The 13803-nt window shown below is 43.4% G+C and overlaps 2 protein-coding genes across 2 annotated transcripts; one reads left to right on the top strand and one right to left on the bottom strand.

Moving 5' to 3' along the window:
* Positions 1-308: 308 nt before the first annotated feature.
* On the top strand, positions 309-6416 carry LOC123060946 (uncharacterized). The gene is made up of 6 exons (XM_044483808.1): positions 309-547; positions 1670-2008; positions 3261-3705; positions 4111-4409; positions 5543-5874; positions 6132-6416. Exons 2-5 carry the CDS (start codon positions 1694-1696, stop codon positions 5858-5860), a joined length of 1377 nt encoding a protein of 458 aa, XP_044339743.1. The 5' UTR covers positions 309-547; positions 1670-1693; the 3' UTR covers positions 5861-5874; positions 6132-6416.
* A 1768-nt stretch (positions 6417-8184) lies between these two features.
* On the bottom strand, positions 8185-9676 carry LOC123060947 (uncharacterized). Its single transcript, XM_044483809.1, has 5 exons — positions 9296-9676; positions 9088-9209; positions 8809-8997; positions 8660-8711; positions 8185-8580 (listed from the first exon to the last, which is right to left on the bottom strand). The coding sequence occupies exons 1-5, from the start codon at positions 9659-9661 to the stop codon at positions 8464-8466; spliced, it is 846 nt and encodes a 281-aa protein (XP_044339744.1). The 5' UTR covers positions 9662-9676; the 3' UTR covers positions 8185-8463.
* Positions 9677-13803: the final 4127 nt, after the last annotated feature.

Genomic DNA, 13803 nt, shown 5'->3' with positions numbered 1-13803 from the left:
AAGCCAACCTTCTCACTCATGCATGCACACAAGGGATATTAATGTCTTCGGATGCTATTACGAGGCAAACGCCATCAATTTTGCCTCGATTAATATTAGTGACCTTGTATAGTTGCAAATTATAATTTTGATAGTGGCCTTGTATATAAAAATGGAGGGAGTATTAAAAGTGAAGAAACATGTCCTCCACGTAAGGATTTTTCCGTTTGATTTGGACCAAATAAAAGAATTTTGATTTTTCTTTGAGGGGTATTTTTTTGATTTTCGTCCCATATTTTCCTTCTTTTTCTCCTCAGGCCCATCTCACGCTGTGACCCGACCTAACCCAACCCAAGCTCCTCCAATCCGACCCAAATGTGCCTCTAAAATCTCTCCTACGGTCCACCACCGGTTTGCCCTAGAGCCGCCGCGCCGTAGGTTACCGTCGCCGCCCACGCCTCCCCTCCGCCTCTGACGCGTATCGCCGCCGCCATCGCCGTGTACGTTCTGCATCCTCGCGTCACTCCGGTCTCCACCCTCTCGATATTCCTGGACGTTGGTCTTTGAGGTATGAGCTTATATTCAACCAGTGATTTCTAATCCCAAGCTGAGATACACAATACTGGGTGTGCCGGCCTAGATCCGCCTTTTGCCAGGAATGTGAACCATGATCGTGCCGCCGATTGTTGTTTGTAATTTCAGACCTCCACCCACACCCAAACTCCTCCGATCTGATCTCTGCAACAAGCATGGACATGTAGAGCCTTCTGCTCTTTTTTTGCTATGTTCTGACCTATATCTCTCATGTTTCTCTGCAACTAGCTAGTTTGCATATGAAGAATAGCTGGATTTGATCTAGTTTCTCGTCCAGTTGACATGCTTTTCTTTACTCAAGCAAAAAAATGCAGAATAGTGTGGATTATAACTGCTGTTTTGCCAAACAGAGGCACGAGCTTGCTTCTTTTTAGGTGGCAAATGACTTTTCAGATGTAAACAAATTATCAAACACTTTTGTACCAAATTTGTTTCTTATGGCGGCATGTAGTAGTAATAATTACCACTTTAACTAACAGCATAGCACAGAGGAGTGCAGCGCTGCTGCTCTTTTGAGGTTGTACTTGAGGTCTTTGGTGTGCTATCCATGAGCTTGGAAATTTCGGTTTAGAAAAGGTAGAAAAGATCCTACTTGTCACAACTGTCTGATAAGTGTAATTGAGCTATTTGTGGCACCAGTTATGTGTTTCAAAGTAGCTCATATATTATTATTATTATTATGTGGTTACATATTATTATTATTATTATGCTAGTTTATAGACGGTAACAAAACTGAGTGAGGATATGGTATAATGAGATTTCAAAAAATCGAGCTACAAATGCATGTGTATGGGTAATCTCACCTTCTCATAGTAAAGAGGTGATCATGGCAACCAACCAATTCTCATGCTTCCAGTCCAATCAAACAACAAAAGGTGGTTATCCAACCAAGTCAACCCCACCCAACCAAACAACAAAGGTGGCTGGGGACATCCTCAGCCAACCCAGCCTTGCCTCGAACCAAACGACACCTTACTGAATGTGTAGTAGCTTCGATGTGCAAAATTCAGTGCCTTTGCATATATTTTCAGTTGCATTCGCAGATTCGCTAAATAATGTATTTTCTCTTTCCTTGTTTTGGTGGTGATTACTGTAGGCTGAGTAGATATTCTCTTAGCCAATGGCGAGGGAATCAAGTCCTGAGATAGATGATGAACTTTTCAATGAAGTTTATGGGAAAGCTTACAGCGGTCCAGTGGCATCTGCTGCAAATAGCGTGATACCTAAAGCAAATGATGAGAAGAAGCCCCTGACCTGTGAGAAGTCAGATGATGAAGATGAGCCCAGAGATCCCAATGCTGTCCCTACTGACTTCACTAGTAGAGAGGCTAGGGTTTGGGAGGCTAAAGCTAAGGCTACAGAAAGGAACTGGAAGAAAAGGAAGGAAGAAGAAATGATCTGTAAAATATGTGGAGAATCAGGTCATTTCACTCAGGTACTCCTTTCTCTGCCGAAACTAAAACTGGCATTTATTCTGATTACTTGATTGATATAAATACATAATGGACTACTGCACTTTGTTTTCTCCTTGCAGTGTGCTTGGATTTGTAGTTACACTCTTTACTGGACATAGTGAACTTAAACAACAATAATCTTTCCTGACATCACCTGTAAAGAACTGCCAGGCTTATCAATAGTCTTGCTTTATCCTTTGTGACCGGCAGCACCTAATTTTAGAAAAATATGCTTCAACCTTTTTTCAATCAAACAGCATTAAAACGTGATCATTATTATTTTTAGTGAAGTGTAGGTCCATGACTATATTTTTTTTGGAATTGGTGTCTCCTCCATTTTGTCTTAATTGATAGTATTGAACTTAATTTCATAGTAATGGTCTTGTACTTCTGCAAAGTCTGGAAGGAAATCTTTCAGTTTTCTCGTTTAACCCAGCTATTTTCGTCCTGATGGATACAAAACTACAAATTCAATCGTGTATCAACAGCATTCATATTGTGTACACTGGCGCCAACAGCTGTGCACAGGTCTGCAGCCACACAGGCGTGCAAGCATGGGAATCGAGGAAGAATAGAAGGGCTACTTCAAGAGTCAGTTAGGAATAAAACCCAGAAGAGTTAAGGAGTCAGTTAGTATTGACAAATAGTCAGTTATCGAGCCCTTGTACAGAAGCTAACATCCTTATATAAGAATGCCCTGTAACCCCATCACAGGTTTATGGATAGCAATGGGATAAAAAGGTCTCTGTTTTCTTAAGTCTTCCCTCAGTTGATTCCCTTCATCACCCACTCTACTTCCAAGTTGTTGCAGCCCAACCTCTGTTCTGTCGATGTTTACCTCAGCTTTGTACTATCTTAACAACAATGCATAACATAAATAGCTGTTACAAGGCGGTGCATAACACAAACCGGTGGTATCATCCATCTAATTTTACTCTGATGGATAAATTCTAGACTTGTCATTCCTCATTCTTCCATTTGATGTTATATTTTATCGGAACCACATTAGTGCAAATGATCAACCACATCGACACTAATAGCGACACTGACGTTGTATGCACATTGCTTATACACATTTATTCTCTAAATAGCTTCTTGCAAAACTATTACTGTTTACTATGTCCGCCAAATGGAAGTTTTGAGACATACTCTATATTTTTCCATCAGTGTTATCATAGAAGTGTTAAAGACTTGTCCTTTAGTTTTACATATCCATCTTATCTTTCTTAATAGGGCTGTCCATCCACACTTGGAGCAAATAGGAGAAATGCAGATTTCTTTGAAAGAGTTCCAGCAAGAGATAAACAAGTCAGGGATCTTTTCACTGAGAGGACAATAAATCAGATTGAGAAGGATGTGGGCTGTAAAATCAGAATGGACGAGAAGTTCCTGTTTGTCAGTGGGAAAGATAGGTTAGTGCTAGCCAAAGGTGTAGATGCTGTGCATAAACTCATCCAGGACAGTAAGGGTAAACATAGTTCAAGCAGCCCAAAACGGGATCGTTCTAGATCTCCTGTGCGAAAATCAGTCGATTTTCGTCCCAGGCATTCTGATTCCCAATGGTCCCATAGCCCAAGAAATGTGTCGCGCTCTCAAAGTAAAGGTCACTATAATGAAAGGCCTGTAGATGCCCGCTTACATGATGATATTCCCAAGTGTCCAAAAGGATCTCCACAAGGTAGGGCATCCAAGCACACTGATCTTACAATTTGTTTGTCCGGGCAAATATTATGAGCCAGACATTTTAAACAACTCGAGCAAAAGAAATGCCTTTGGTCCCTTTTTGTTGTTTACCATCACGCTACAGTAACTTGTATGGTCCTTTTTGCAGCCAGAGGTAAGTTCTAGCTATAAGTGCCCGAATACGATAAAGTGATGTCTGTCTGGTTATGATCAGACAAATTATCTTGAATACAACAAATTCCACGGTGAAAGATTTTAGACTTCTTTGAGTTGGCTGGCCTTGAATACATGTATTGTATCTGCCGTTATTCCTCCTTTCACCTTATAATAAAGTCTACTTAGGTATCTTAGTCATCTGGAACTAAAATCTATATCTTGCATGTTCTTCCTTTTGCTGAAGCTTATACCAACTATGGAGCAAAAGACCATCCAGTCCAATCAAAATCTCCATTTCGACCCTCTTATCTTGATGAACCCCTTAGATCACATGGTGGGAATAGCCAATATGCTGCGGCACATATGCCCAATAACTGCAGCACTGAGAGACATGGACCAGATGCCCATCTAGACCTTAAGTTTGACCTCCCTTCCTATCCACAAACTTTGGAAGAGCTTGAAATTGAGTTCAAAAGAGAAGCAATGGAATTAGCTAGAGCCCGTGACCAGGAGGAGGATGAAGAGAACTCTAAGCATCGCGAGGTAAATTTCTTTTTGGTATAGTATACTGCTTGAAATTTTTCTCTGTTAATAAATAAATTTGAAATTTTCTGTTATTTTGTCGTTTAATTAATTCTAACACTGTACCCTAGCCTTGTTTTACCAAGTTAAATGAATTTCAGATAAATTTGTATAACCATCCCACATAGAAGTATTAGAAAGTATGTAGCACAATAAACCACTTTACCCCAACTATGCGAATATGAAAACAAAATCCTCCAGATCTTTTTCTTCTTCAAAGTGTTGTTTTACATTTCTTGGTCTAAAAGCTGGTCTTTAGTAACTTCATGTAAACGTAGATTAAATATCAACCAAATGTCTCCGAATTTTGGGTTCTGGTATCGCAATGCCTTACTGCATCCGGCCTTTAAGTTGGAAAATATCCGCGCGTACCAAATTTTACTTGGTTATTCTAGCTGTACATGCCTTCTTATGTTAACAACTTTGAATTGGATGAGCAGTTGGTTTCAGTAAAAAAAGTAGAGTTAAAATGAGCCCACTGAGTGTTTGAGGTCCCAATATACTTGTTCCCAGCATCTTGGAAGGACTGCACTTAAGATGGTGCATATCCACCACTAGTTTTTTTAGGGAAAAAAATCTCTCATGACATCATTTGCCTGCCTTATTAGAATTATGTAGTAACAGTTAGTTTCTTTACCAAAGGGCAAGACAACTTACACAACTTGCGAGGACTAATAATTTACTCCCTCCGTCCCAAAGTACTGGTCACAGAAATGGATGTATCTAGAACTAAAATACATCTAGATACATCCATACCTGTGACAAGTAATTCGGGACGGAGGGAGTTTTTCTTTTGTTTGTTTTGTAAGTTGTAGCACACACTGTTCTATCTCCATTCACTTCTCAAATATTTAATCAAATGCTAGTGGCTGGTGCAAAGTAATATGATATTTGTATCCATTATTCACAATAAAATTTTGGTCATATGCTAGAAATGGGGTTTGTTGTAAAGGGAGACCAGTATAACCAGTAATTATGCCTATTCAAGTTTCAACCTTGCAGTACAGTTGTCTCGTAGTGTTTTACCTTTTATGTTGAACTGGCTTGCTACTTGACTGTGGTGTTTACTAATGAAATTCTTCTTTCTAATACAGTCACTTAGAGAAATGAGGGAGAACCACATGAAGAGTGTGTCGGTCACAAGGAGTATGCAAGCAAGGAAGTGGGATGAATTTCTTGAACAAAGTTTTAAAAGGCAACAGCAAGCTCAGCAGACCTCATACGCCCAAACTGGGTATAGCGATTTTGATCAGAGAACTGCACATTATGCTGCTACTGGTCCACCAATTGATTCAAAGAACACATATCCATATGCTACTGATAACTATTCTGCTCCAAGGCGTCATGCTGCTTATGGCGAGTTTCAGCATGACAGACATGACGATTTAGGGAGGACCTATGGGCGATATTAGCCTGTGGAATGGCGGTGAGTTAACACTCGTTTTAGTCTTTTTATATCTTAGCTGTGCAATTCAAATGTATTTAGACTTAGCCTTCACATAGTTCAAGAAACTGGTACAAAGGTAAGGCGGTGTTCCAGGTAAGTTAGGTAAAGCGGTTACAGGGTCGCGACTACGTTACAACAATAGACACGGACTTGGTAACCTTCATCTTATTAGGAGGTGTTGACCCATTGTTCCCTCCATTTCTTTGAGTACCTAAGAGCGGTTCCTGAATTTTCAGGGCGCCTTTGTGAGGAATCTGAGTCAATGGTGTGCTACTTCTTAGCGCCTATTTTCTGTTATGTAGTTTCAGTCTTTCAGAAGGTAAGAATCTTAGTAAGCAACATTTGTTCCAGTTGCTCATTCTGTTGCAGTCTCCAGTACCATCACAAAGAAGCAGGAACTGTTAAAACGAAATTAAGACATCACATCGGCTGCTTTTCTTTTACTATGTTGAAACTGGTTGATGTTGTGGCCGTTTTGAACAGTATTTAACGTGATATTGGTCATTCATGTTTCTTCTTAATTTTCTGCCACACTGGTAACCGTATAAGGGAATTTGCTCCTATTTTGTTGCTAAATTGGATTTGAAAACTGGCATATCAGATCTGTGGACATCGCAGTTTATTGTATCCTTGTTTCTTATTCTCATCAAGGGTCATATGCAATGCTAGTACCCTTTTGGTGTAGAGTCATGCTGAGTATCATTTGAACTGCCAAAACGTCTTACATTTAGGAACAGAGGATGTAATTCTTTAGTTGTGAGAAAGTATAAAGTGGGTGACTGTTTGGAACAACTTCTAGCCTACCAAACTCAGTTAGCTATGCATCATCTTTTGCACTCACTACCACTTTGTAGGATTTGCACTGGAGGGTTGAAGAACTTATTTGCATGCATATATATAAATAGTCCAAGGCATTGTATCCAGGAGAAATAAAGTAACAATAAGTCCGCAATATTTCCTTTTGAGTTTCTATCTTTGCCGCCCAAACTGTGCTAGAGTCGGATATGAGTCCGGCAAGTTTATATGCTACTCGTTTGTTCTGTTCTTGAACAAATGGTGTAGTACTTTTGAGTGATTTTGCCTGGTAACCTGTAAAGATTTGAGCGTCAACTGGGCCAGCTATACCAAGTATCGCCAGGGCTTTGTTTGCAACGTGTATGCTGTTCACTTTTTTTTGAGAGAGTGTACGCTATTCCCTTGTGTAAAGAGAAGAATGAGATGCTCCTTGAGAAATGCATCACACTCACGCGTCATGCAGCAGTAATATGGTGACAGCTTCTGCTCCTGTTTATCGATTTAGGTTTTGTTGCTATCCTATGATATGAATCTTTAGTGAGTAGAGTGATTTTGGCACAAGTTCTAAGCCTTTTGAAAAAGCAATGTTGGATGAAATCTGCCGAAGTGATCCCTAAAGATCTGTGCTTATAACCGCACGGCAGTTGTGGTTAGCTTTTTCAAGCTGATTATAATTTGAATGATTGGATTGCGCTGTCAAAGAAAAAGATTTGTGCTTCTAGCAGCGTGTTTTTCTTGGCTGCCACGGTTACATTGACGGTGGTAGTACTGCTGAGGGAAGCAGGCGAAACCTATCTTTTTCTAGGGTAGGAAACCTATGTTTCTTGTAGTAGCACTTGTTGCAAGATTTTGCCTGTTAAGTAGCCTGTACAGATTTGAGCGTCAATTGGCACAGCTAAATTGACTCCAAAATGTGTTTCCAACGTCCATACCAAGTTTACATCAAATAGCAAGGGCTTTGTCTGCAAAGCGTTTGCTGTACAAATTTTGGCATGTTATGAGATTTATACACCAACCTCTGTATGATGATATAGACGTGTTCGCTTTATAGTTTGGCCAGACGTGTTCGCTGTATAGGTTGGCTAAATTTACTCAAGTTGCCAGGGTTTTGTTTTTGCACAAAACCTTTTCAACTAGATAGACAACAATAACATGATTTTTTCTTTGAGCTGACAACATGATAGTTAGCATAGGGCCTGACCACGTACCATATTAATGCCTAAATTTACTGAATAGTTGACTAACTTTTTGTATTTGCTTGGGGATAAAAAAGGAGAGAAAAATACCTACACAGCACATATAGGATAATACATTAATAAATACCCACCTGGGTCTACGGGCATCCATATATATATATATCGTCCAAAAAAACAGAAAGTCATTTCTTTATAAACTTGATACATGCATAGAACGCTTGACAACGTGCGCTCCAAAAATGTTTTAGAATTATTGATTATTTTTGTTATTTTCTTAAATTTAAAAATGCTAAAGGAGTAGGATCATTATAGTGCATATTTATGCTATGGCGAGCAGTGGGGCTAAAGTATAGCATTGGCTCCCGTCAAAATAAAATAAAATAGCATTGGCTCAAGATCAGCTCGTTTTTGGATAAGCTACATAAGACAATAATACTCAGCTCAGTCGATCTTGATCCGACCCTAAAGTCTGAATCGATCCCAAATGGCTCTTGAGCCTCAGCTTTTCTTGCGCTACCCGTTTGACCATGCGCTGGCTCCATAGGAGGGCTCCCCCGAAACTCATAGGCGAGCCGCTTCATTCTTCCTTCCCCTCCGTTTTATCGTCCGCTAGCCGCGACTTGAGCAATCTCGCCAGATTCGCCAGGAAAGGCGTGTACACGAAGTAGCACGTCGTCGTCCAGCTCATCAGCCCCTGCCATCAACCAACAGCTCTCGCCATCAGATGATCTAGTAGGCCAGATGAAAATATGACAGTGGATGTTGCTACTTACGGTGCCAAACAGCTGGACGTCGGCATTGGGATAGCTCCAGCACTCGAGCAATCTGCAGCAGCAGCGATCGATGTTTGTAGGGACTAGAAGGATGAGCCGAGTAATGATTTGGGTGAAAATTTTACAGAGTGGAGTGGCGGTGCTGTTACCTGACGAGCGGGACCTCGGCGAGAGGGCAGGCGACGCCGACGAGGCAGGCCAGGGCGAAGCCGAGCCAGGAGCTGTCGAGGAAGAGCCACACGAACTCCGCCACGGCGAACAGCACGTACGCCTCCACGTTGCTCGGCACCCCCGCTCTGTACATCTCCGCGCTCAGCTCGATGAACAGGGCGAGGACTCTGCGGACCACAGCAGCCACGAAGTCAGAACGCACGCGCTGACGCCTGACGATGGACGCGCGGCGGCGGCGGCGGCACGGGGACATTTACATGAGCGACGTCGCCGTGTCGCGCGGGCTGCCGGTGGCCTTGGATCTCGGGGGCGCCCTCTCGTCCAGGAAGAGCTGGAGCAGCCCCACGGTGCAGTAGAACGCTCCGAGCAGGGGCGGCACCTGCGCCGGCGCGGCACGAGCAAACAACACCCGATCAGATCAGCGCTGAGGGGAAGGGTCGACGCACCGGACACGCCGCCGTTTACCAGGATGTGAGTGTGGAGGGGGCCCAGGTCGAGGGCGCCGTTTCCGTACACCTGGAGGCCGACGCGGGAGTGGATGCCGTCCAGGAGCGGCCCGAGGAGGAACCCCGCGCCGAAGAGGGCAGCGGAGACGGCCGGCCAGGCGCGCCCCAGGGGCCTACTACCGCCCTCGCGGTTCTGCAGGGCACGGGGAGGTTTGGACGAGGACAGCCGGATGGGTAGCTCGCGCCGGCGCCAGGGGGAGAAGGGACGCGGCGGCGCAGAGGCACCAGCGATGAGCACGGGGAGCATGTTTCTTATCCTGCGGGCTGTGGCAGAGCAGGAGTGCAGGACCACAAGTGGCGACTGCAAGCCCACCTTTCCCCTCATAGGAAGCCAAAAAAGAAGAAGGGCGACGCTAGGCTCACCGGCACGGGCGCCACATCAGTCGGCGTGTTTGGTTAGGCACGTACAATGGTTGACACCCCAAAAAAACCGTACGATGGTTAATAAGAACAACTCTAATGGGGCGACTTGTTTCGTCCGTGGTCGTCCGTTTGGGTCGGCGCGGACAGAAAAGGCGACCCAACGCGCCAACTCAAATGGACACGCGTCCATTTTTCGTCCGCGGGCGACCCATTCTCGGCCTATTTTTTAGTCTGATTTGCGTCGGCGCGGACATGCGACGGACGCACGCGCGCGCTCGCCTACTCCTGTCCCCGGGCCCGCTGGTCTGTGGCACATTGGCCTCCCCTCCCCTCTCATCCCCCCGGCCAACAAGCAACCCTCGCCCCGCCTCCTCCGTCACCGACGCCGCCGTCCATTTTTGCCGGCGACTCTTCCAGCTGCCGCCGCCTCCACATCCGCCCAGCAACGCCCCTGCCCTCAGTCGCTCGTCGCCGTCGTTTTGCCGCCGGGGAGCAAACTGGTTCCCGCCGCCACTCCCCCCACCGCACAGTCGCCCGCGACCAAGAAGACGCCTCGCCGCCCCCCTCACATCCGACCGGCACGCTCGTCGGACGCCGGCATGGTAGCTAGCTGGTCTGTGGGCGCCGCGTCTCCCCTCGCGGGTTGTCTCCTTCGACGCCCGCAAGTTGTTCGACAGTTTGCCAAGGTACGCAAATGGACTCTGCCGATGAGTTTTTTTTCCACAATTTCCTTTGCGACTTCGATGATTCGTCGTCCGACGACGAGGATGAGATATTGGCTGTCGTGTTGGTCCATCACCACCTCAACAATCAGCAGCCGTGGTTCCGTGGCTCCATTTCGGGCCACCTTCCGGCGTTGAACCGTAACCGAGAGAGCGGGCATTTCCTTCTCTGGAAGGACTACTTTGATACAACAAACCCGTTGTTCAAACATCACAAATTCCGCCGCCGGTTTCATATGAGTAGGCATGTTTTCAACCGTATTAGAGAGGGAGTGGTCGGCTATGATGACTACTTCGAGTGCAAAGAGAATGCCGTCGGCAAGATTGGTTTCTCCTCTGATCAGAAATGCACTGCCGCCATCCGAATGCTTGCATACAGAGTGCCCGGTGATCTCATTGACGAGTACGTCCGTATGAGCGAGTCTACATGCCTAGAGGCCCTGTATAAGTTCTGCAAGGCTGTGATTGCTGTGTTTGGCCCTGAGTACTTGAGAGAGCCGACATCTGAAGATACAACCCGTTTGTTGGCGATGAATGCCAGCAGGGGCTTCCCGGGGATGCTTGGCAGCATAGAGTGACTGCACTGTGAGTGGAAGAACTGCCCTTCTGCTTGGCAAGGGCAGTATAAGGGACATGTCAGGGCTTGCACTGTCATACTAGAGGCCGTGGCGTCTCAAGATCTCTGGATCTGGCACTCTTTCTTTGGCATGGCTGAATCACACAATGATATCAACGTGCTTCAGCGCTCGCCGGTGTTTGCTAGGCTTGCCGAAGGCAACAGCCCATCAGTGAGCTTTACTGTCAACAGCCACAACTACGGCAAAGGGTACTATTTGGGTGACGGTATCTATCCTCAGTGGACCACTATTATCAAGACAATACCCAACCCTGTCGGAGAGAAAAAGAAAAGATTTGTCCAAGAGCAAGAGAGTGCTAGAAAGGATGTCGAGCGTGCCTTTGGTGTTTTGCAATCTCGATGGGGCATCGTTCGGTATCCTGCTAATACTTGGAGCATGCATAAACTATGGGAGGTGATGACTGCTTGTGTGATCATGCACAATATAATCGTAGAAGACGAGCGCCCAAAACGTCTGTACGATCAAGGCTTTCAGTTTCAGGGTGAGAATGTTGTGCGTGAGCATGGAGTAGCGGCAACATTTGAGCAGTTCACTCAGTTTCATGAAGACATGCGTGATTGGGAAACTCACGTGCAACTGCAAAATGATTTGGTTGAGCATATGTGGACTCATGTTGGCAACCAATAGATGTATCTTCTTTTATTCGTTTGCAAAACTATGTGAAACATTTTTATTTGTATTTGGCTTGTAAAACTACACTATTTATTTGGGCGGCTAAACTATTTTGCTTGTTATTTTATTTCATAATATGTTTGAATGCAAATCAATGTAAAATTGGGCGGCCAGCCGGCCACACCTGCACATATGGGTCGGTGCGTTGGGCGCGCTGCCGACCCATATGAAAAACAGGGCGGACGCCGGGCGGGTGGCCAACCCAAACGAACAAAAACCGGACGAAATCGCCATCCGTTTGGATCGGCCCGTTGGAGTTGCTCTAAGATAGTTTTTATATTAACTAGCAAAAGAGCCCGTACGTTGCAACGGAAGAGAAAACATAACACACGCTCTTAACTCAACAACCATCACTCAAGACCACAATAGGTCCATTTTCTTTATTTTTGTGAGGCATCATATTTGTGTTGCCGCTTATCCTCCTTCTCACCCCCGCCGGCGATGGCCTCGGTGTTCACAAAAAAATATATGTGTTGAATATGGTTAATCCTAAGACGTCTCTCTCCCCCCCTCTCTCTCTTCCTCTCCCTCTCCCCCCCCTCTCTCTCACTCTCACGATGAGAAATCTATTGTTTCCCCCTGTGACATTTTTCAAAGGTATGCATGTGTAGTTATCGATGTTTTCTTTTCCCTATATGGTTATAGTGGGGTGTTTATTTGCAATCTGGATCGCCGCCGGTATGAAAAAAACGGATCTTGCGCTAATTGTAAGTTCGCTTCCATAACAATATTTTAAAAATATTTAACAGGTAAAATTAACAACATATTTAGATTCCACACAATTTTCTAATAAAATTTCATATATAATATGTTAAAATCAAAGTTATAGTTTAAAAGTACAGATAATTTAGAAAATCATTTGGTTTGACTCAAATATATTCCAAAATAATATTGAAAAATACTTAATAGGTAAAAATAATCTTATATTCATATTCTACATATTTTTCTAATCAAATTTCATATATAACATGTTCAAATCAGAGTTACGGTTTAAAAGATATGGATGATTTTAAAAAGCATTTGTTTGACTTAAATATGATCCGCGGATGAATTACCTAAAACATCAGGGTTTTTTTTCGAAAAATGTAAAATAACGATTCAGGTGTGACTTAAATCCGGACGGCGGGTTGATTTCAAGAAAAGACATGGATTTCCGTGTAAAATACAAAAATAACGATTCGTTTTAACTTAAAACAGGACTACGGGTTGAATTCTCTGAAATAGAGGGACTTTTCTGAAAAATGCCATGACGGACGAAAGAAACCCAATTTGCTTTATTATTACTAGCAAAAGAGCTTATGCGTTGCAACGGGAGAAAAAACATAACACACGCTCTTAACTCAACCACCATCACTCAAGACCACAGTAGGTCCATCTCCTTTATTTTTGTGAGGCATCATATTTGTGTTGCCGCTTATCCTCCTTCTCATCCTCGCCGGCGATGGCCTCGGTGTTCACACAAAACAACAAAAAACGCGTGTTGAATATGGTTAATCCTAAGGCGTCTCTCTCTTCCTCTCTCCTCCCTCTCCCTCCCTTTCTCTCTCTCGCTCGCTTTCTCTCACTCTTGCAATGAGAAATCTGTTGTTTTTCCCTGCGATATTTTTTAGAGGTATGCATGTGTAGTTATCGATGTTTTCTTTTCCGTATATGGTTATAGTGGGGTGTTTATTTGCAATCCGGATCGCCGCCGGTATGAAAAAAAAAATCTTGCGCTATAAATTATAAGTTTGCTTCCATAATAATATTTAAAAAATATTTAACAGGTAAAATTAACATCATATTTAGATTCCACACATTTTTCTAATAAAATTTCATATATAATATGTTAAAACCAAAGTTACGGTTTAAAAGATAAAGATAATTTAGAAAATCATTTGGTTTGACTCAAATATATTTCAAAATAATATATAAAAATACTTAACAGGTAAAAATAATCTCATATTCATATTTTACATATTTTTCTAATCAAATTCCATATATAACATGTTTAAATCGGAGTTACGGTTTAAAAGATATGGATGATTTTTAAAAAGCATTTGTTTGACTTAAATATGATCCGCGGATGAATT

This window comes from Triticum aestivum, chromosome 3A (genome assembly GCF_018294505.1).
Source record: "Triticum aestivum cultivar Chinese Spring chromosome 3A, IWGSC CS RefSeq v2.1, whole genome shotgun sequence".
In the NCBI taxonomy this organism is placed as follows: domain Eukaryota; kingdom Viridiplantae; phylum Streptophyta; class Magnoliopsida; order Poales; family Poaceae; genus Triticum; species Triticum aestivum.
The sequence above is the reverse complement of the archived record's forward strand: the minus strand, read 5'-3'. Positions and strand labels throughout refer to the sequence as shown.

What these genes read in the sequence shown, in the direction of transcription:
- LOC123060946 (XM_044483808.1), top strand. Translation starts at nt 1,694, where the DNA reads ATGGCGAGGGAATCAAGTCCTGAGATAGATGATGAACTTTTCAATGAA. An exon ending in TCCAAAAGGATCTCCACAAG is followed by an intron (nt 3,706 to 4,110) that starts GTAGGGCATCCA and finishes CTTTTGCTGAAG; the next exon opens with CTTATACCAACTATGGAGCA. An exon ending in AGAACTCTAAGCATCGCGAG is followed by an intron (nt 4,410 to 5,542) that starts GTAAATTTCTTT and finishes TTTCTAATACAG; the next exon opens with TCACTTAGAGAAATGAGGGA.
- LOC123060947 (XM_044483809.1), bottom strand. Translation starts at nt 9,661, where the DNA reads ATGAGGGGAAAGGTGGGCTTGCAGTCGCCACTTGTGGTCCTGCACTCC. An exon ending in GACACGGCGACGTCGCTCAT is followed by an intron (nt 8,998 to 9,087) that starts GTAAATGTCCCC and finishes TGTGGTCCGCAG; the next exon opens with AGTCCTCGCCCTGTTCATCG. An exon ending in GCCGAGGTCCCGCTCGTCAG is followed by an intron (nt 8,712 to 8,808) that starts GTAACAGCACCG and finishes CTGCTGCTGCAG; the next exon opens with ATTGCTCGAGTGCTGGAGCT.